Raw genomic sequence first — 24,741 nt, forward strand, 5'->3', positions numbered from 1 at the left:
TTTCAATTAATTACTTTTGTCAATTCAAATACTACTTTATAAAATTACCATGAAAATTCCACTGATCATATAACATTTGCATTCTCTGTGAAATTCTGTAATTTGATAGATCAATATTTAAGAAAAAAAATCTGTTTAAAAAATTCTTTACACTTGCAATTAAAAAAAAAAATTATTAAAATGATTTCTTTCTTCCCCAGTTTAATCTGCATTAATCTTTAAATCCTCTGACAAATAAAGAATAATGATTTAGAAAAACAGTTTATAACATAATGAAAATTATGAAACATTGTCAATAATTAAAATAACATTTACTAAACACAAAAACTAATTTTACAAAATTCTATATCATTGATTTTTATCCAACATATCTTTTGCCTCATTAATTTTTGCAGCTATATATGGAGAACCACCTAATGAAGAAAGCAGTATATTAGGAAACATAATATTTGAAATACAAGCATGCAACTGATACATATTAATGATGTTAATAATTTACATATAATGCAATATTTTTTCAACTTATTATAAATTGAACAACAGCAAAAATAACTAAACATAGTACTTTTACTACAACATAACATGTAAATTAAAAACTCCATGGAATTAGAGATTGATGATTTTAAATTATACACTGATGAGAAAAACATTTTAAGTAATTGATGTAAACCTTTACTAAAGAAATATGAAAAATACATCTGTAATAATAAAGGAGAATTTATGTATCTATATTAATGCTGTAAAGAGCATCAATATGCATACAATATATATCAATAAAAAAACGTATACCAATTTAGTTGCTATATAAAAGTGTGATGAGCTTCTTATTCTAATATATTTTTAAAAACATTACTTATTGAATTTTACAACAATGCTTCTCATTTTCATTGTTAGTATAAGTATTTTATCTTGTTTTTCCTCCCGCCCCCTCCATTATTGATAACCAAAGTAGAATATTTGATTCGTTTTTATATTCAGTAAATTTTTTTTCTACATAGTATTATTAGTAAAATTGATGATTTTTTTAAAGTTTTGTTCTAATTACAGATATTTTTAAATACTGCTGTTTGTTTTTGTAATATATTTTTATTGGTCTGAATTTTACTTTCTTACTGAAATGCATTCAATTTTTTTTATGAAATATTTCTAGTATTACACACACACAAAATTCTGATACTATATTATGATTCAGCAAGTAAGTTACTGGCTTAGTTTAATCATTTCTTAATCAATGTTTCATATTATATTTTTACATCATTATGAATTAATAATCATGAAAAATTGGAATTTTTAAAATATTTTATTGAGTTAACTATGAATAAAAGGTTTTCTAGAAATTTTTGCATACAATAATTCAGATGAACTAAATGATTGATGAAGGTGATTGGTAATAAATATTTAATTTTTTAGAAAATATTATTTGTATTAAAATAAAGTAAGATAATGAATCGTGTATATTCTAATAAACATTTGTAATGGATTAACATCGTAAAAGTAATGCACAACAACTGATACTTTTGGAATTTATAGGATTAAGAACATTTAAAAATTCTACTGCTAATAAGTGGAACTTTTAAGGAAACAACAACAAAAAAATCATCATTTTACAATGAAGTGAAATAAAACCCCGTGGTTTTGCTGATTTATGAAGGAAATCTGTAGTTAGCATTAGACAGGAAACAAACACAAATATGTTCATAAATTTTTTTAATAAAACCATTTATTCCAATTAATGTTTATGTATGCTGATAATGGAAAAAAGAAAATATATCAGAACTTACTGATAATTGTTCAGATTAATTTTAGAAAAATTATATAACATTGCATAATCTCTTGCCCCCTCTAAAAATATCTATTTTCAATATAATCGTTCATGCTATAATGATGTTACTATCTTATAGTAGCATGAAAGAAATTGCAATTGTTTTATTATACTTCAGTAACTAATGAATTTTGATCCTTTGAGGTATGCCTCCAATGAACTTAACAGAATAATAGAACTTAACAGATGATGATAATAATGAACTTAACAGAATTTTTCTGTTGGATAACACCATAAATATTTTGAAAAATCTGAGCAAGAAAAAATATCAGACATCCCAAAAATTTAATTTATGACATTACAATGCTGCAGTGTCAAAAATAAATAGTTGATATTCTGAGCTTCAAATAGGAATTTTTTTTTAACATAATGAAAATATATATATATATACAATCAATGCTTAGAATAAGGAAAGTGGCAAGCCAATGCGCAATATTTAAGTTAGAATAATTATCCTATATCTCACTTTTTAAAAAATGAATAATAGAACAAATTAATATCATATAATTAGATATATGATTAATTTCAGAGAAGTATTCATAAATTGATTACCTTTATCAGGATGATTTAACAACATTATTCTTTTATGAGCATCCTTTATCTTGTTTTTGCTAGCTGATGGACTACAAAAATTACAAGTATAAAAATTAGATTCATGACAATTTGAATTTTTAAAAAATGATTTGAATAAATTGCATGTAAAATTTACAATAACAATTGAAATTAATTTTAATTACTAGTTCCATTGCACAGCTCAAATAGAAAAATTTAAATCATTTCTATAATATTTCATTAATGCTTTTTTTGAAATTTAAAATTTTTTGTCTTATTAATCAATTAAAAATTAAGTTGGATTATGCCTTCTCTCATGCTAGCTTCCAAAATATTCTTGCATAAAAATAGATTTTACACTACTTTAATAGTCTTTTTAACAATACCAATTAAATAGCCTTGTAAATTTTTCTTGCAGTTTGGCTATTAAAAAAAATGTTTTTCTTTTTTTCTAATTTTCAAAAATAGGTTACATTGGTGTCCTAAAATTCAAATTATTTTCCATTGTTCTAGGCAATATTTCATTGTATGATTCTCTTAAGCATGACTGCATGAATCTGAAAGAAGAAGGATTCCGTCTAATATACATGTAGTTTACAAGACAAATAAAACTTAGAAGACAGATAACATAGATATACAATATGATTTGTAATAGCATTATGGTATCATATGGCTACTTTCTATTAGTAAGAGTCATATATAAAATGAATAAAACATATACAAGACTATTGAAATGGCAAATTTTAATACCAAAGATAATTTGTTCCTTAAATATTTTTTGTTTTTGTATCATAAATATAAAGTTATATCTAAGACTTAATTGAAATTAAATAGAACCAACATATATTGCAAAACAGTAGATCATTGAAAGTTACTAAAATATACATAAATTTAAAATTTTCAATCAAATGTTTAACATTTTTGCTACAGGACATATACATAACAAAATTTATACATCTATAAGTGTTATTTATTGCATAAAATAAAATTTAAATCTTGCTATAAAACCAGAAAAAAATTCTTAAAGTCAATTAAATTTATTGTTTTATTTTAAACTAAGCAAACTGACAACCACATAAAAAGAAATTAAGATTCCTGAAAAGGTATTACCTAACACCCAGAATTAAACCAGCCTCACGACGAGTCATCTTTGGTTCAAATCCGCCTTTATAATATTTACTATTGGCAAAACTCTGTAAAACAATAATAAAAATATTCAGATAGCATATTAAAGAGTTCAACTACTGGTTGAAAATGATTCTAAACTTTTTTATATATAGATTTTTAGATCTTAAACTATGAATGATAATAAAGCCAAACTAAATATCTCATTTATATAAAAATATTAATTTAACAAATTATAGCTATATTATTTCTATAATTTTCAACATGCTATCATTATATATTTTAAAACAATATGTAATATAACAGCTGTTCTGGACGGAAAATTGTCAGCAAACTTTGATAATTTATTTTAGTAAATTCTAAAGTTTGTATGAGAATCAAAAAACAATAATAAAAAAGTTACAAAAAATACCATTCCTAAACAAATACTTGTGGGCTAATTTTTTTCCCTCCAAAAAGAAATAAATGAGTCCATAATACAAGACAGGTTAATAATACAACAAAAGACTATACTGGGATATTTCACTGATAAATGATGCATTTGTATTATTATGTGTCTCAGGGTTATTCTCTGTTAAACTTTGACAAATGCAAAGCATTCCCCACCACCAACACCATCTACCCATTTTGAGTTCGCCAAATCTTTGCAGCAACATCTTGCTTTCAAAATGAAATAAAAAACTATCCAGTGGGTCAAAAATTTATTTTTAACATTAGAATTAAATACAAAACCTGTGCATTATTCATTATAGAGAAATATAAAGCATTTAAAATCATAAAGAACTGAAAATTTTATGTAAAAATTCAATTGATTACTTCAATCTTTTTTTCATATTGTTATCTTGATATAAATGAAGTGTTTCTACAACTAAAACCGAAATATAATTTTAAATTAAAATATTTACTTTTAATCATCATGAAAACCATGCATATCATGTAATTGAACAAAATTTGAATAAATGTCAAACCGCAATTTTTTTTTTCAATTATACATAAAACATTTTTTTTTTCTTTCAATTTTCTAATATCCAAGGATTTCTTTTTTCTTTCATTATTTTCTTTAGAAGCTAAAATAGCATTGCATTAAATATTTCATATTTATATTTATACAAAACAATTACAAGCATCGCATTGAATTTTATATATTTTTTCATTAGCTTTACTATCAATGGACACACTTTCACTCCATTTAAGTCTTTTAAATATAAATTTTACTGTATTTTACTTTTAAGTGCAAGTTAAATCAAATATATAACATCAATTGAAATTATTTGCATAATATATTACAAAATTAAAATACTGACATTTAATAATTATAATATTCATGTCTAAAACTATCAATTGAAATTTTCTGTTTTTACTAAAGTTTTTTGCCTTTTAAAATATTTATTAATTTAAATACAAAGAAGTAAACCATCACTTCAACATTTAGTATTTTCTGCTTTTTTAAACTTAATTAATTAAATTTTAATTTAACTATTTTAAAATTTAATGAAGCAATGAAATAGAACTCACTTAAATTTCAACAAATGAAACTATTATTGCAAATCATACCGATTTTTAAAAAAAATCATTTAAAGCTGGGGAGAAGTACACAATTAAATATATCATTGTAATAATGAATGTTTGAATTTTAATTTAGAGGTGTGTGTTTTTTTAATATTAAGATTATATAATTGGTAACTATCTTTGCACAAAATAATATTTTCACCAGTTATCACTAAAATTATTGAAATTTAGCTTCACTCTTGATTAATCAAAACTAATTCATCTATCAAATAACTGCTTTGATGTATACATTTCCACCTTTCAAAGTATATTGGTATTAATTTTTATAGGTTTAATTGTAACAGTTTTGTCTAACATTACAGAAAGACAAGAGACACATTTCCACGTTTAGCAGTAATAAATACGAATGTAAATAAGCATTAAATATAGATAGCTTTTTCACTCAAAAAGTTTCATACTGATATAACATAAAAACACTTTTTTTTTTAATTTAGAATCATTCAGAAAGTTTTTAATGAAATTTTACTTAAGAAATGTTTGATATTTTAATAATTTAAACAGTTTTTTGAATGAAAATTCTGGCATATTAGAAAATAATAAAATCAATATGCTTTCTATTATCTATTCTTGCTGAGGGTCCATGGTGCTGCTGTTCTTTAAGTCCCTTTTTGAAATTATACAGATATAATGTATATCTTAAATTGTCAATCATTACAAAATACAATTTCCAATGCTGTTAAACATCTTAGTTATATATTTGTCAACAATTGTCTTTATAACTGCTATTACTTATTTTTTGTAAGCAGTTTAATTAATCACTTGAACAATTAAGATGCATTGACAGCTGCTAAGTCATATTAGTTCAAAAATGTTTTATATGTAATTATTTAGCTTAACTCTCATCCCGGCATAAAGATTGTAGTTTAAAAATTATGAAGATTATAGTTTAAAAAGAATTGGGAGCAGTGCTGTTAATATTTGCCTTTGGGGCCATTCTATATAGATATGCTTCTGGTGTGCAGGGACATAGATTTCTAGAAAGTCAGAATGAAACAGATATACTTTTTGATAAAGAAATAATTGATTTGATAATTAAATAGGAAAATCAAATCTCAAAGTATCTCTGATACATTCTATTTAAATTTTATGCTAGCTGTTACTTTAATTTTCTACTGACATTGTTACTACCCTTCATCCCTTTTAGTGTCTATATATATATATATATATATATATATATATATATATATTTGTTGTTGTTGTTGGTTTTTTTTTTTTTTTTTTTTTTTTTTAATCTGGAAAGTAGAGTTTTAAAAATTATTAGCATAACTATTTAGTAAATCTTGTAACATATTCATCAGCACATGAAATCTTTTAAAGAAAGAAATAGTGATAAAATTAAACTTTTTGAACTTTATGCCTGAATTTGATATATTACAATAAAAGGGAACAAATAATTAGTCAAGTTTCTCCAAAAAAAAAATCCATTTAAAAATTTTACAAATTGTGAAATTTCAATTTCTTTTCTAATACTCAAATCTAATTTCTTTCATTAAAAAAAATACAATTTATATTTAAAAAAAAGCATACTAGGATTATTTCTGAGTGTATTTTCAACATTAAAAAAACTCTTTATACCTTATGTTGGTAATTTACAGAACAGTGTTATGGAAAATTCATCTGATGAGAAGTTTAACAAGTTTAATAATAGATAACAATGCAGCAAAACATAACCGAAGCATATAAAGAGAGCATTTACAGAAATCCTTTAGAAGCTTAAAGACAGCATTTATATTACATGCACACAACAGAAAATTACTTAATTAAGTAGCAATACAGCAGAAAGAGCTGAGCATTCAAAACTGAAAAAAACTGCTCCATTATTCCCACACCAAAGAGAGAAATCATATCTTGACTGATAGAAGCTTTCAGAAAAATCTGGTTTCTTGGCTGTAATAAAGATATCATCAAAATTCCTATATTGAGAATCTCCATTTTTATCACCAATTATGGAGGTTCTTGGGTCAGCATCCAGTTTAAACACAATTATGTGAATCAAAGTTATATTTCTAAATATCAGGATTTTAATTAGAACAAACAGTGTTAATTTAGAAATTCCCCTCCACTTTAATTAAAAATGTATCAAATCATTTTCCATTGTTAAACTGTTGTACCATATTTAATGTAGGCACAAGTCAAATATTATGTCTCTAACTATTACTTTCTATTTCCAAGCAGAAAATCAATGACCCCCCTGAATATATGCATTTCCCAAGAGCCTCAAGTATCATTGGTTATAAAACTCTCTTCCTTACTGTAATACTAACTGCACAGGAAAGCAATATTACAGATATGCAATAATATAAACCACTAATAAAATAATTATGTATAGTATCTAGACATAAGTCATAACATACAGCAAAACCGTTCATAGAGAAGAGGATAAAAATCCTCAATTCAACTTTTAAATCTGTTAAGATATAAGCCTTTTTTTAATAAGACGTCAACAAAATGCTGAGTAACAAACAGGAAAAAGGAGAATGAAACAGATTCATAGGTTCTATGAAAGACAAACTAATAATTTAGAACAAAGCAGCTAAAAATTTATTGTCATGTACAATCAGTCCTTTTACTTTGTTATAGAAAAATTCTGAAACGTTCTTTTTGATTAAGATCATTCAAGATTTTTAAATTGTAGTTTACAAAAGTATTTTGGCTCACAAGATTTCAACAAAATTTATAATTAAAGATTTTTATTGAATTGCCCTTTATATACTTTGTTTTCTTATATAACTTCAAATGCTATTGAAATGGTGAAAAAAATTTCTTAAAACAATGGTATTTCAAAAAAAAATCATCTCAAAATGATTCAAGATATAAGAAGAAATAATTTTAAAATCTGATTCTGAAAAGAAATCATAAAATATTTAAAAAGCAAGTAATTCAAAATTACAAGTATTAATCATTAAGAATACGATGAACACAAAGCAATATCAATAAAGCATTCGGTAAAGAAAATGGATAAAGTAACTGTAAGAATAAGTATTTAAAAGTATACGTCTGGGCTCTGTTTTGTCGTCTGTGTATTTGTGTCTTTGTGTAAATAAACGCTGTCATTTGTTATCGAGACCTGCTTACTGTTTTACACCTACATCCACTACAAGGTGAACCCATAGACTTAGTAGAGGAATTTTTATAACAATATATATATATATTCATTACTCAGAAAAGAAAACATCTAAACTTGAATAATATTAAATAACTAAAAGTTCAAACTTCATGCTAAAAAATACAAACTAGAAATATAAAATTTGTTTTCTAAAATAATTAAAGAGATATTGCACTCTTTAAAACATTTTTTGGTCAGAATCAAAAAAGAATTAACAATACTTACAGCTGAATTAGGAAGGGATTTTAAATGCTTCTCTAAAGACTCAGCCCAGACTTTAGAGTTCCTAGCAAGAAATCTGCCTATAAAATAAAAAATAAGACAACATTTAAACATTTTACAATAAAAAGAAAATTATTTCAAAGAACAGAAGAGGTGTAATCATGGCAATACCCAATTAAATTTTTAAAAAATAGATAAAATGTACAAATTAACATTATATATATATATATATATATTAGTATTTTATACATTAAAAAGAATAACTGTTACATTGAATAAACTTTTAGTATAAGTAGACAATTATAATAAATACACAATAACTTTTTACCTGTATATCCAGCTGCTGCTAAAGCTAATCCTGCAAGAATAACACCAGATGACTGAAAAGGAGGGAAAAATCCTTATAATGATAAATAGTTAAAAATTTTAATTTAATATTTAATAAAAGACATAAATCAGATGAAGAAATATATTTTAATAGTGTTTTTGGCAGGAAAAAAGCTTTCTTACATGTCAGAAGGAATCCAATATTTCTTTTTTTCCCCTGATTTGAATAAAACTGAGTTGAAATTCTATAGAATATATAAGCAATCATGAATTTGGCAAATATTTTTATGACTTAATAATTTCTTTTTAAAAAGTAGAAAATTTTCAATAAAGTTTAAAAAGTCAATTATAGATTTTGACAAACTTAGAGACAGTTTATGTGCCAAAAGTCAGCTAATGTTGTCAGTCAAGGAGAGAAGCTTGGAGATGGAATCTTATCTAACAATTAGAGTCGGGCAATCACATTTGACAATCTTCATCAAATTCTCACTGCATTGAGAATTATAATCATTTAAAATTAAGCTGAATAAATAGAAATAATGGTATTTGTATATTAATTATGCAAGCCATTGGTAAATTTTTGACATAATCACATATCAATAAGGAACTTTAATTTTAACCAGTCTCCATTGGTGATCATTGTCAAAATACTACCTTGATGTCTATGGTTGCAACAAATCTGATATTTTTGGCTATTGATTAATCACTGACATGCAGTTAATACAGAAGTACCAAAAAATCAAGAATATTATGACCTTTTTTCAATAAATATAGAAAATACTATATACAATATATTTCTGAATGTAAATCAATCCATGTGTAATCCAAGCATGAGATTTTTTTTAAATCAAAAATTTACTCAACATTCAAAACCTGCATATAAACTGAAATGAATACTTTAAAATATATATATCATGACTTTTAAGGATATTATTGGAAGGATGAAATTATTATCACCAAGCCAGTAAAATAGGAGAAAATATTTTTCAAACAAATCATTGTGAAGCAAAATTCCAGATTCCAATGATGATAGTTTTAAACTCTGATAACCTTATTTGAAGCTGTTATTTACTGTCTGGTATAAGATTGTATGATACTATAATAAAATTGATTTATCATTTACTGCCTTGTATACAAAACCATTCATTTACTATCTTGTACATAAAAATGTACAAGCCTTATCTTCAGTGGCATTTTATTTTTTGTCTGAAAGATGAATGGGAAAAGAAATTCTTGTAATCAAATTTCAAATTATTGCATATGCAGAAAATTCTTTCTGGGAAAGTCCCAGAGATTTTACAAGATAAGTAAATCCATATATAAGCTGACTGCCATAATTTAACTTTAGAAAAATTTCCAAAACTCAGCATTTTATTTAAAATAATAAAGAGTACCTAATAAGAAGCAGCCTTCAGATCCAACCACTGATCTGATTTCATTAATATTTGTTTCTTATGAAACAATCTCCAAATTTATCGACAATCATTGTTATTCTCCACCTCCCTCTATTGAAAAGTTTCAACCTTTCAATGTGCATTCTCTATTGAAAATAAGCTATGATACGGTTCTTTGGCCCTTTGTACTGCACCATTCCCCCCTCCCACATATGAAAGATCATTATCAACAGTCGTCTGCTCCCACCACCATAATTTCAAAAGAAATTTGAAAAACACTACTTCACTGCATAAACTCTATGGTGGAGGAAATCCCAATCTATGATTTGGCAAATGGTTTTGCAAATTTATATTTTATATGTGAGTTCATACCCTCATCTAAGCTCTCATATAAAATATAATGGAAATAGTTGATTTTTATGATGGATATATCATACTGATGAACTACTTTTCCATACCCTTCATTTTTTTAGAGATATTATAAAATAAAAGTGTGAGACAGTTGGGCATTTTCACCAATTTTATTTCCCAATATATTTAGAAGAATTAATATGAAAACTAAAATGCAAATCCATATGCCTAACAACTGATTCCCTTTTATTTTCTATAAAAGCTCATCTCTAGATTTGTCATCAATCACCCCCTGCTTCCCTTCAGTTTTAGATAACTCTCTAAAAACCATATCATGGTATATTTTCTATTGGGGGAGAGATCCTCAACAGAGCTTTGGAGCCCTAATTAAATTTAAAATATTAAATAACCTGGGAAATAACCATTTATTTCATAGACTGAAAAAACAAGTGAAAGAAAATTGACATAAATATTCTTCAAAAATAAACTGTATGTTTGAAACTATAAAAGAATACTTTTATTTTAAAGTTTTTTTTTTTTTTTTTTTTTGTATATAAAAACAATAGTTTGAGATAAGGGAAAAACTTCACATGGTTTGAAATTAGACTCATTAAATTTTAAACCAAAAGATAATTTTTTTTTTTTTTTTTTTTTTTATCATTCAGAACTTTTTCTCCCTAGTTTTCGTATCATTCTTTTCCTTCTCATATTGAATGAAAATGCAACAAGATGTATAATGCTACAAGATTCTTGCCCAAAGTATGAATATTAAAGCTTTTGCAATAAAATATATCAGCATAAGATCATTTTTTTCAGCCGATCACTTTTGGAGGTTACACTGCAAGAGGATATTCACTAGAAGGACACAAATGGCATTTTTCTCAGGTTATACATTGCAAATACACCAAATAAGTATAATAAATATATATTCTACTTCAAGAACAACAATAGATTTAATTTTACAAAAAACCAAATCATTAATAATAACTGCACAATATATTCCTTAATTATATATATATATATATACTTGTATTCAGATGAGTTAATATATTATAATGGAGTACACTTAACAGTATTTAAATTCTAAATCTTAAAAAAAAATACAGCTAATATTATAATTAAAATAGGAAAAATCTAGGGTGTAAACATTATATTGCCAAAAAAAATCTAGTATTTATATGGAAAATATTCATAAGATAATAGGTATATAAAAAAAACATGGGAAATATGGATTGACCAGGCTTTCATCTGGCTCAATGGCAAGTGGGCCCATTACATTTTAAGACAATATGGATCTTCATGGTTGTGTTTGTTGATATAAAAGTATGGCATATCAAATTGTTAGAAAATAATATCATAGCAGAGTGAAATATAGAAATAGCACAGTGAACTGTGAGAAAATAAAAATTACTTCATCATGTAAAGGAAAGTTTGTCTTCTAAATAAGTATTAAAAAGTGCTGCAATCAAATCCAAATTGGTATCAGATGTACATGTCATATGTAAAGTTTTGAATCAGGTCTTATAAGTCTCAATTGTGTTGCAGTAACTATGAAAACTTAAAGAATGGGGTGATAGAGCATTTTAATGACTGTTCCTAAGTAAGGTCAAATATTATATATTATAAAAGATTTTTAAATGTCATATTTGCCTAAAACAATGAATTCTGGATGTATTCTTTTCCGTATCTAAGGAATTTTATGTCCACTGATAAGGATAACTATTTAATAACTAATAAACATTTAATTGTCCTGATAAGAGATAAAGAACCTCTTCATATTTAGTTAATAATTTTATTTTATTTTATTTAGTTAATAATCCTAATTATGTTTGAGATCTTTCTCTGTAAATTTAATAAGTGTGCTTGTTTTTGTTTTTCCACTCATAATTTTAAATTTTCTTTTTAAATGAATCTTAATAAGACCTGGGTTAATTAAAAATAACAAAGAGTAAAAATGAAAATAATTTTAAAATTTGAAGCACGTTTTTAAGATATAATAACAAAGTAAATACATTTGCATAAAAAAATGCTGATGTTTTTTTTTTAATGATTAGTTTTTGAATTCTGATTCTTTTTCTTCAAGCTTTCTGTTTTTTCATAAACCGTCAACAACTAAATGCTAAATTGCTTAATAATTGGAAATAAAAATTTTCAATTATTAAGCAATTTAGCATTTAGTTGTTGACGGTTTATATGTTACAATAAAACACTGTGCTGTATATTTTTTTTTTGAATTCCTTTATATAGTAACATTGTACATAATACACTTTTATATTTCTGAAAAAGAATATATATATATAATTTAAAGATATTAGTGAAATTTGTAGAGAGTTTGATAAAAAAAGTTCCTTAAATTACAGTATCTACTATACAATCATCAAAAAGCTATTAAAGCTTCAGTCAAAAAATTATGATTGTATCTTTTATTTACTTCTAATAATATATATATATATATAATGTAGTAAGTAATATATATATATATATAACAGATTTTCAGATTAGGAATAGATTAGATTAGTTTTAACTTATTTAAGCTTATTTTTTAAATTACCAGCTAATACATCCAAATAGGATGATTTTTTTTTAATGTTTTGTATTAATAAAATATTAATTACATGATCGCCCCAAAACAATCACTGACACTTTTCTCATAATAATTTTATTAATAAGCAAAAATTAAAAAAACTTATGGCATGACAAAATCTACATTTATAACATTAGATCAGCTGTTGTTAGGTATATAGTGTAAATTTAAAGGAAGTACAAATATAACATATATCATTCACGAAAATAAATGTATTTAATATATAATATTTTCATGTGAGAAATAATTGATAGTAAATTAATAATGCAGCAATTACATATTTCAATTCATAAATTTTTGAAAATTCTATCTTTTTTTAAAAAAAACTGAATGATAGCGTTGTTGGAGTGTGTGGGCCCCTATTATTTCTCGGCAATAATATTTTTAAAAATAATCCACCTCTGTGCGTAACTAAGTATCGTTCATATTTTTTAATCAGAAATTAAAGCGATAACATCACACACATAATATAAAACTGATATAGAATTTCTAAACAATTTAAACAGTTGGACATATGAAAAACACTATATACCTAACATTATATTACCTTTATTGTCTAGCAATTTACTTAATTTTTTTTAGAAATGGGAAACAGCAGGAAAATGAAAGAATCCTAAATAGACAATGGTAAAAATACAATAACTAAGGAACGAATAAAAGACTGGGTAAAAAAGTTAACATGAAAACACTAAACAATTATAACTTACCATTATTTATTATGTGTATTACGTTTTCATTTAAAAACAACTGTTAGAATTTGCAAAATTAATTAAAATTTTCTCATGCGCTGAATAACCTCAGGAAATTATTTCTAATTCAAAGTCTAAAAGCAAATTGCATCATTCCTCACTCGGTCAAACGAAAACAAATATTTTAAACAATTACAGTTAACAATTGAAATTCAACTGAAGATTGTCTGAAAACAGTGGTACAAAAAAAAACACTCTTCTACAATTATATATTAATGATAGTAAGAATGAATCTAAAAATAAATAACAAAAAATATTTCTTAAATTATTTGTTTTGGATCATTAAAAAAGAAACCATTACATTTTATAAAGCATTATGGAGCAAACCGACTAGATGGCTGCTCCGTTTATTTATTTTTATATTTCATACATCCCGGTATGTAAATATTCTAGAAGTAAAGGTGACTTTTATTCCTATTACTAGGAGAAATACTGAAACATTCGAAGGGAAAATTGTCTAGAATCATTTTTATGCTTATTCGAATATGGTATTATCATTTTTATAAATTCTTATGAATGATTTTTTTTTTCGAATAAAAATCTTGGGGTTAGGAATTGTGTTTAACCAACATAATTCGTTATCGAATCTTACTCATAATACAAAACATTCGTTTAAGCGGAAAAAAATTTTCAATTATCCATGTCAAATAGGACAGTTCATTTTTAAATGCTCAGACAAAATTATAATAATATAAATTATTTTTATAATGTATGCTTTTTTTACAAGAAAATTGCCATTGATTGCGCATCAAAATTTGGTGGAAATGCAACACAGCATGATCATTATTTGAATTTGTAGCATGCATAGTTGCTGCCGTATCAAAGCGATGCTTTACAGTGTAAGAAACAATAACTTCCTGTGCTTTCAACATTTTTCTTATTTCACTGAAATGATATTACTCTGTTTAAACAATTATTTTTTCTTGGTCAAATCTCTGCAGCTTTTTGTTGTGACACAGAATGCAGCTCCATAAATTTTTCGATAGTTCTGACTATGTTCTTCTATCAGCACATCAACATTTTTACTATCTTCCTCAAACCCTGTAATTTTAGTCAGAGACACAATCTTGTTAATTATGGCTTCACAGGCATTTGTTCAATGCTTTGTAGTTGCAATCAACAACGTTATCCTGCTAAAACTTTGTTCAAATAGATATAAGAATTCTCTTGAAATAAGGATTTATCACAGACTGATACCCGGTATAGCTTGTGACGTCATATTGTGTTCTCACCACACATTCTATGAAATGTCACTTGTTAAACAGGTCACTTTGTTACATTTTGTTTTGCTTTTATGGGAGTTTCTTGCTATTTTTTTAAATACTAATTGAATAATAAATAAATTATCCTCTACATTCAGTTAAAAAAAATTAACTGAAAATTTATAATGTTTTGTGTTAATCCACAGAAATGATTCATTTCGCTTATAATTTATCCATTTTTTTTATTGAAAAGTATTTACTTCTTATATACCATGTAAAAAAAAAATTGGTAAGAAATTACATTTAAATTATGATGAATAAGTGCTTCTGATAAATTGTGTTTTTGCTTTGTATTACAGAAAGTGTAAATTTGAATGTGTTTTTTCTGTAAACCTGTGTTTTTCCATGTTTCTTGAATGCATGTTTAAATTATTTTATTCAATTCTAGATGAATTTAATAAACATGGGTTTGTTTTATGGAGTATTGAAAGTCTGTCTTAAATGTTACTCTAAATTTTCATTTGAACTGAATTTTATTTTGCATAATAATTTCTTTTATATTAAGTGTTTTACATTATATGCAGTGATTCTAGAAATAATTCCAGGTTTCAGAGAGTTCCATAAAAGTTGTTAAATATTTTCATTTTTCAATTTAGTTTTTTAGTGGTGTATTTTAAAACAAAATTTATTTTATAATTTGAGGTAATATTTTATATCATTTTCAGAATACTTTCTTGAGAACTTGTAAATGTCTTCCTCTATTGACACATCTTAGGCCTACGAACCGTTCTCTGACTGTAACATCTGTGTTATCTAAATATATTGATGAACCTGATTATATAAAGGTAAATCAAAGGCTATGTATGCTGTGTACCAAATTTACAAAAATATATCAACATAAGCTTTTTATAATATAGAATTTTGTTCAAAAATAAGAATTTTTAATGTAAGATTGTAGAGTTTCTGAATATTACTCATCATATAATAGATTTTATGTAATCTGTATCTTGACTTGAATTCATTTAAACTTCTTGTTAAAGTAAAATCTGGATGAGAGTAAAATTTTTTATTTTAATTTTGTTAAAGAAATTTTAGAATATAGGCATAATGATATTTATATTTTCTAATAAATAGCATTCATACTAAAAGCTCATTTAGAAAAAGTAAGAGAGAAAAATTGTTGGAATTTTTCTCTTCTCTTTAAACTTTCCATATGTAGGGTTATTTATTTATTTTTGGAATTCTCTTCCTTTTTAAATGATTATATAATATGCAAGGAAAAAGATATTCCTCTTCCTGTACAGTTAAAGCTATGCATTAATTCAATTAATTTTGTAATTACAAAATTTTAATTGATGAAATAATCTTAAATATAGAAATGTTTTTTTATATAAATAATAGAATGTCTTAAATTATATTGCTTTGCAGAAAAATACAAATGGTACCCTGGATTAGTTCCTTGAAATTTTAAGAATATTGTTGGAAGGATATATGTTTATATATCTGTGGTGAATAGCATATAAGCCAGTTAACAGCTCTGCTACCCGGGCAATTGTTTTGGTATCATGGTCATGTTACTGGACTGCAAACCAAGGTCCCAGGTTCTATCCTCGCTCATACTAATCCCCTAAATTGGTGACTTCGGACGATGAACCTTCAACCTTCGTACAGCTGTTGTGGCGCCATCTACCTGCAGCAACCCAAAATCATCAGACTCACTTGATGCAGCAACCCACACACACTCGCCATAACGCTTGGTGCTACTCAACTAGGTACAGGCCCATTTAGACAACAGCTAAATACATCACCACTCAACAACCATATCGTTCGTCCCACCTCCGATTCGGTGGTGGGAGAGTCTGTGATGAATAGCATTTAAGCCAGTTAATAGCTCTGCTACCTGAGCAATTGTTTTGGTATCATGGTCATGTTACTGGATTGCGAATCACAAGGCTCCAGGTTTTATCCCCGCATGTCATATCACCAAATATCTATAGACATATCCTTCCAAATGTGGAAATATATGTTTTTATATATATAAACATGTATTCTTTCAGCAATTTAATGTCATTTATGAAATAGAAAAAGAACTTTGTGAAATTTAAGAAACTATATCTTTGCTTTGACTGTACTGCCCTTCCTTTACTGAAGAAAAGTTTAAAAAGGCAGAAGTAAGCATTAAACAAAAATACATTAATTTAAAATGTGCTAATTCAGTGTTTTTAGAAAGTATCATAGTGAAGGCCAATCTTTGGAGGACATGTAGTGTAAATAATTAAAGAAAAGGAAAACAGACTGTATTAGAATTTATGACAATTCTGCAAAGGGGAAGATTTATCATGCATATGAGCATATGTTGTAATGCATGTTTTTAGTTAAAGGTTTATAAGGACTTTTGTAATTTTTAGATTATTTTATTTTCTAGTAAAAAATTATGTATTACTCTCAGTAACAATGTACAATAAGTTATGTATATCTGAAATTCTGAAGGCATATTTTTTTTTTTTTTTTTTTTTGCACTTATAGTGAAAGCAGTACATATAGCAGTAATTTAAATACCACTTATTGCTATATGTACTACTTCTGCTATAAGGAAATAACACTTATTTTTTACTAGTACATACATATAGCAACAAGATATATAACCCTTGAAATTGATTCTTCTCTGGGAGTAAAGTGTTTTGTTAAGTATTACAAGAAGAAAAAATTATTCAAGTGTCAAGTCAATTTCTTGATGAGAAAGTGATTTTTGATAGTACCCATATTCACTAATTATTTTATTCCTGGATGAGAAATTTTAAACCAGGAATATTAAAACCATATCTTATTTGTTTGGGTCCCCCCCCTTCTTTTATCTTTCCATTTAATAATATTTTTTATATGAATCGTCTTTTATTTAAAAAGTGTGTATCAGTCTCATAGTTAGTTATTTAAATGCTAACAGATATTTGCACTTATTTTTTAAAAACTTAAATGTTTGTATTTAAATGGGTAACACAACTTTCTTGTTAATTTTAAGGTACTGGTTAATGATTTTATTGTATGAGAAATTTAGCGAATCTTTTATATGTTTCAGCTATGTTACAAAATATTCCTTAATAAAATCCCCCACCTTCCTTTTCACTTTTTGAAGACTGAATTTTTAGTGTCATAATTTTTTGATGCATTTTTATATTTAAAATATATTAGTGTTTATATTCTTGTATTTTAATAACAATGAAAAAATTTAAATATTTAATGCAACTGAATATTACCTCTCTTTGCTAGTATACAAAACCTCAAGTGCCTGTTTATGAGCTATTAAACATTCAGATAAAGGCTTATGATTATACTGTATTGGAACATTACGCTAAACATGTTCATAAGATAGCTCTCAATATGGATTTTGAAGTCAAGGATGCGTAAGTAAAGTTTTATATATATTTTTCTTTTTGTTTTTCCAAATGAAGCATAATAATTTTCCTCCTTATTGTATTTATTTGTTTATCTTTCTTTTGATTTTAAATTGTATCTTAAATCTGTGTCTTAATTTATCATAATTTCACTTATGAATTTCATTAAAATTTTCTTTAATCTTTTCCCCTCCTTTTCTATTGTCTGCTTCATTCATTGATATACAAGGACAAAATATATGAAACAAATAATTTTTTCAATCATATCATATTTTCATTCGTTGTTATCTCTTACTATCGTAATACGTACTATAAATATTTGGTTTTACTTTAAAAACATTGATTTTGTTATTATTGATTTTGAAATATGAAAAAGCCTATACATTAGTTTATCTTGAAAGAACATTCTTTCTTTCTTTATTTTTTAATTAGAGGTAATTGCTTTCCAAATGAATTATATTTATGGTGAGTATACATATATATATATATGATAAATGATTTCCAGTTTAATCAAAAGCATATAAAATCTTCAAAAAAGCAAATCATCACTTGTCAAATACCTTTAATTTCTTATTAATAAGTATGATTTTAGAATAGATATTCTTTGCATTCTTTCTTTCATATTATCATTTTTTCCATTGTTTAATTCATTACTTGTCCTGTTAAATTCTTATTTTGATGAGATAATTGTTCATATTTATAAATTAAATTACTAATGCAATTTGTCCTTATAAATTATATTTACTTTAATTTTAGTTGGGCAACTCCTCACCAATCTTGGAAAATCACAAATTTTGAACCTGGTTCAAAGAAAGTTTCAACAGAGTATCATTTAAATAAATATGAAAGAAATATTCAGGTATTTATTTTAACTTCTGCCGTTTCCTATACAAAATTAATATAATAAACTTTATTAATATTACAGTTTTAAAGTCTAGAAAGAAATAATAATAAACATAAAAATAAAAGTTATGAACCAACTACTGCTTGTAGATAAAAATTTTTGTATTTTTTTTATTTCTATCTTTTAATTTCTTGTAAAAAAAATAAAAAAATATTGGGATTGTAAAAAAAAAAAAAAAAAAAAAAAAAAATTCAGCTGTGTAATTTTTATGCTAAAATTATATATTTCTATGAAATTTTAGACAATATCTGTAAATAGGATGTTTGTCAGTCTATCCATCATTGTGCATATACAAACATTATAACTCAAAAATACGATGAGTTAGATAGATTGAATTTCACATATGATTTTATTGATGAATTGCTGAATCATATTAAATTTTAGATTCTATCAATGGGTTAATTTATATCTATTTTTACTTTTATGTTTTAAAGTGCTACAAGCTACTTGAGTTTATTTTAATATATGACCTTTACATTAAACTTACAGGAGAGATCAAAATTACAACAAGTAATTTTAAATAACTTTCTGAGAAAGTTTTTAAGATCCATAGGAAACTCTTGATTGGTTGTCATCTGGATAATGCCCATTTTTAAGTGACATCCATTTCTAGAATTGTTTGAGAAACTTGAAGAGAGAATTCTCTTAATCTTACCTTTCATGAGATAACTAATCCTTTGAAAATAACATTATAATATTTACATTAAAACAATCATGTATATATATATATAATTTTGAGGAATTTTTCTTTTTCTTCTTAAAGATCAAATATTATTAAAGAAGCTATTATATTTTTGTTTAGTTTTTCAGTTGTTTATCAGCATATCAATAATCAGACAATGAATGTTGAATTAATGGTTATCAATAGTGAGCATTGAATTAATGGGGAATTGAAAAATATTGCCAGATTTCATTGATTGCCAACTCATTTATTAAATTTGGCAATTTTTTTTACATTATTTTGTAAAATTGCAAACTAAAAAAAAAAAAAAAAAGTTTGTTGATTTTAGCTATATTTATAAAGAATATATATATGAATTTAACTGTAAAACTAAAATTAAATTATTTCATCCCCAGCAGCTCAATCTTGTGAACAACGTTAAATTATACAATTTATGTATGTTTTTTTCTTACCACAGTATATATATTATGAAAGATAGTATTAAAATTATTTATTATATCAAGAAAAAAGGGAAAAGAATTTTATTATTATTTCACTACTTAAAAAGAAATCAGTATTCAGGTGATAAAAAAATTGATGCAATAACATCTCATAGCTTAAAAATTGAACTCACTCTTCCTGATTTGTTTTGTAATGAACAGTAATGAAGAACCCAAAAATATACCCTTTGATTATTTTTTTAAAATCATATATAAATTCTGAATTTAATAAAAACACATTATTTGAAATATATCCTCTTTTTCTCATAAAAATATTTTTAAAATAATTAATTGTTCATTTCAATTATATTTTTGCCAAAAAGATAATTGAATTAAAAAGTAATCATGTAACATCTGTTTTAAATTTAAATACCCTATCCATTACTCTAAATTGAAGTTTTAAAAAAAATATTTCTTCTCTTTTCAAGAACATTTAAATCTGTCACTTTTCTATCAGACCTTTACTTTTGAGAAAAAGTTTGTAACGGCTGATTATAGGATTAAAACTTCTTTATAAATTTAATTTACTTCTATTGATTTTGGAGACAAACAATTAATGCTGACAAAAAAATTCTAATCTTTTTCAGTGTCAAATTATCTGTTATACATGTTTATACCATTTAATATTGAGAAAAACTATTGAATGTAATTTTTATTCAATGAATAAAATCAACTTTGGAAGTTTTTTTTTTTTTTTCTTCTAGTAAAATATTTATACCCTATGAAAAAGGCATTTCTTAACTTACCTAATACTTTCGTGAAACAGCATTTTTAATTTAACTGTTATGTAAAAAGAATAATATTAATAATTAATTAATAAGTAAAGGAGAAAAAAATGAGAATTTTCTGCCCATAAATGTCCAATAAACAATTACCCATATTTTAATTCATACAGGAAGTTTTGAACGATCTTAAACTTTATTAATTATTTAAAATTACTTCTAAAATCTTGATGTAAATGACTTTTAATCCTTTCATTAATGAGAGCCTTTATGTGCCCCAAGCATTTCTTCTTGAAAATAAGAAATCATATTTCACCTTTTCAGCTGAGCAAACCTCTTTCCTGATCCCAGGTGAGAAGATTTTGCCCCTGTTAGTCTGTTAAAGTTTCTAAGTTTTAATGATTTTTTTTTTTTTTTTTTTTTTTTTTCCAAATTCTGAATTATGAGAAGTTTTCATATTCTTAACCCAACATCTGTTAAGCCAAAAACTGAGAGCTATTGTTAATATGATTGAAACAAGGTAAATGTGAAATGTCTAAATCAAGCAATTTGTGCCTCAGTTATTGGAAGAAAGGATAACATTTTGACATTGTGATTAATCTCTATATTGTTATAATTCCTGTCTTTAAGAAATGTGTGAGAAATTTGATTCAGATTTCTTAAGAAATATTGAAACTTATTGCATGCTATAAATTTACAGAATATTCTATTTTATTTTTAAATTAATATAACTATGTAGGCGTGAAAAAATTGAATGTATAACTTCTCTTTCAGATAGCAAACTTACCAGCATACTGTGCTACAACCTTTTTTGAAATAATCCAGTCATCTCTACCAATGGGTGTGTTTGTTAACATTCATCCTCATGATGAACAACATACTGAAATTCGTTATATACCAGATTTTGAACTTCTTATATTGAAAAAGCAATTAGATGAATTACTGAACCCAGAAGAAAATAAAAAATAATTGTTGATTTTGTTTATCTTGATAGTTTAGATTTTTTTAAGAAAATCTCTGTTCATATTTTACAGAAATTATAAAGAAATTGTTTTAACTAGTTTTGCTTACATTTTTTCAAAAGCATTCATATATATATATATATTATATATATATATATATATATATATATATATATATATATATATATATATATATATATATATATATATATATATATATATATATAATCCTTATTTATGGATAGCAAGCAGGAGTTTTCATTCAGTTAGTTTTTACAAGGGGAAAAAACAAACCAATATTATGTGGAGATCTTTCTTATAACAAGAATAAGAATGGTCTGAATAAAAAAAAAGCAAATTTTTTGAATAAAACTGAATTTTAATTTTTAAATAATATATTGCCTTTAATTACAAACTAACAGAATAGCAAACTTGCTATTGCAATAAATTAAATGAAGTGTTCACATTTTTATGTTATGTGAATGAAAATACAGTTGATTCTAAAGAAAATACAATTTTTAGAAAAGAAGAGTGAAACACTTCAATTGTTTTAACATTTACTTTATTTAATATTTGCTACTTTTGGTGACCAATTCACTTTCTGGGATTAAAAATTTCAATGAAATATTTTATGTTGCTTGATTTTAATGGTTCAGCAAATTATATTTAAATGTTAAATTTTGATTGTCATATAAACATGTTATTTCAGAAGCCTTGAATCATTTTGTTCACTGTGCTATGCATTTTACTAATTTTCGGTCTATATTTTTATAACCTAATTATAACACAGGAAAAAGCAACAATATTTAAAAACGGACACATTTTAAAAAATTTCACTATTGCTTAGTTCTGAAGAATCTTATTTTAATTGTTAATAAAACAAAATTTCAAAATAATTTTTATTAAAATCGTACTTTAAACTTAAACTTACTCATCCTGTTAAAAATTTGCATTATCGTCATATCTTAATTTGGATTTCATATCAATTGCAATTATTTCATTCTCGCTTTTTAACACATCTAAAACTTTGTGAAACATTAGGTTATATTTGGCTATTTAGAAAAGAAATTTAACTTTTTAATAAAACATGATAAAAAGATAATTATAATATTCATCTAAATGCTTCTTTTACAAAAATTTATATAGTATAAATATTTAATAACAGCCTTAGAAAAATTATATGTTGATTGAAATTATTTTTATTCGATTAGATGTCACTTTGAAGTGAGAAATTAGATGATTGAAAAAAAACACCTGTGCATTAGGGATGTTGCCAAATATGAAAACTAATGCATAAAAAGGCACTGAACATTATTCATTTTTATGTGCAAGAACTTTACAAAGGGAAACATTTACTACTCCATGGAGAAACATGTCTCAATGAACAGTCTTATTATTACTTTTTTTTATACAAGTGCACTAATTATTGTAATTGTCACAAAATACAAATTCGAGTTTTTGATGTATCTCCTTATTTCATAACTTGCAAGAGTTCTGAAAACACATTTTTGGATTTATGTGGACTTGTGAAGATAACATGTGATAAGCGAATTAAATTTGATGTATGAAATTTGATATAAGATCTTTATACCCAATTTATAGGTTCCTATCAAATTTTTAACGAAATCCTTTCACAGAAAATCTAGCTTTCCAAGCGAGGATAACTATGAAACGTTTTTTTATTTAGTGCACCTGTTTAGCATCTAAAATGTAGATTCTATCCGATTTTAAATCAGATGCATCAGCGATTGACCTTCTATCAATGTTTGCTTTCGCATGCATGTAAATTTTGATATCAATCAACCTCCCCCCCCCCAAAAAAAAAATCAAAATTTATAATCAGATTTCATTTTTAGCACAAAGTGCTCATACGCGGGAGTCTGAAAATAAAAAATCCGAGTACTCGTTGTATCCACGACCTTGTTTAATGCTCATGATTTTATGCGGGAAGAGAGGGATAACATCTTTAATTGGTAGTATACGAAAAAGTTTTAGGGAGACCATTTCCACTGTTTTTTATTATAATTTTTCACTACTTTTAATGTAAGTTGCGTTTTTAAATTTAAATCCTTTAGTTTCAAATTTTTTTACTTTGAAACTCATGATATTAAATTTTACCACAATAAACTCCGAGTCTTTTTCTTTTTGTCATTTTTATCAGGAAATTCGTTTCCGTGATGTCTAATTATATAATTCAGAGCAATAGGATTTATTAGTATGAGGATCATCAAATAACCAAATACTGTTAAAGGCAATGCAAACCTCTCCATAATTTTTAAAAACTTTGCTTTAAATTATGGTGTAAGATCAAAGACGATATACTATATTTTATGTATTATTGATCTCTCTACTATATTATGATCAATAATTACTCTTTCAACCCTGAAACAAGTACCGAATAGTCTAATCTGATTGACAGCCTTTCAATTGAATTATGATAATCGGCATATCACAAATACAACAGTACATAAAAGAATGAAATGTCTGGCATTGCTTCACATTATTCATTTGTAAGGAACCATATGAAAAGAAATGAAATTTTCTAAATGCATATTATAATGGTTCGACAATCTTTCAAAAGGGTTCACGAACTTTAT

General features: G+C 25.1%; 2 protein-coding genes across 2 annotated transcripts; one reads left to right on the plus strand and one right to left on the minus strand.

Moving 5' to 3' along the window:
• Positions 1 to 289: 289 nt before the first annotated feature.
• LOC129977024 (mitochondrial import inner membrane translocase subunit TIM14-like) lies at positions 290 to 13,912 on the minus strand. Its single transcript, XM_056090528.1, has 6 exons — positions 13,760 to 13,912; positions 8,725 to 8,776; positions 8,400 to 8,476; positions 3,485 to 3,567; positions 2,375 to 2,445; positions 290 to 413 (listed from the first exon to the last, which is right to left on the minus strand). Exons 1-6 carry the CDS (start codon positions 13,760 to 13,762, stop codon positions 349 to 351), a joined length of 351 nt encoding a protein of 116 aa, XP_055946503.1. The 5' UTR covers positions 13,763 to 13,912; the 3' UTR covers positions 290 to 348.
• LOC129973024 (39S ribosomal protein L48, mitochondrial-like) lies at positions 13,771 to 22,167 on the plus strand. Its single transcript, XM_056087377.1, has 6 exons — positions 13,771 to 13,774; positions 14,114 to 14,202; positions 15,729 to 15,848; positions 18,271 to 18,404; positions 19,152 to 19,254; positions 21,957 to 22,167. The coding sequence occupies exons 1-6, from the start codon at positions 13,771 to 13,773 to the stop codon at positions 22,149 to 22,151; spliced, it is 645 nt and encodes a 214-aa protein (XP_055943352.1). The 3' UTR covers positions 22,152 to 22,167.
• The last annotated feature ends 2,574 nt before the right edge of the window (positions 22,168 to 24,741 follow it).

This window comes from Argiope bruennichi, chromosome 1 (genome assembly GCF_947563725.1).
Source record: "Argiope bruennichi chromosome 1, qqArgBrue1.1, whole genome shotgun sequence".
Lineage (NCBI taxonomy): Eukaryota > Metazoa > Arthropoda > Arachnida > Araneae > Araneidae > Argiope > Argiope bruennichi.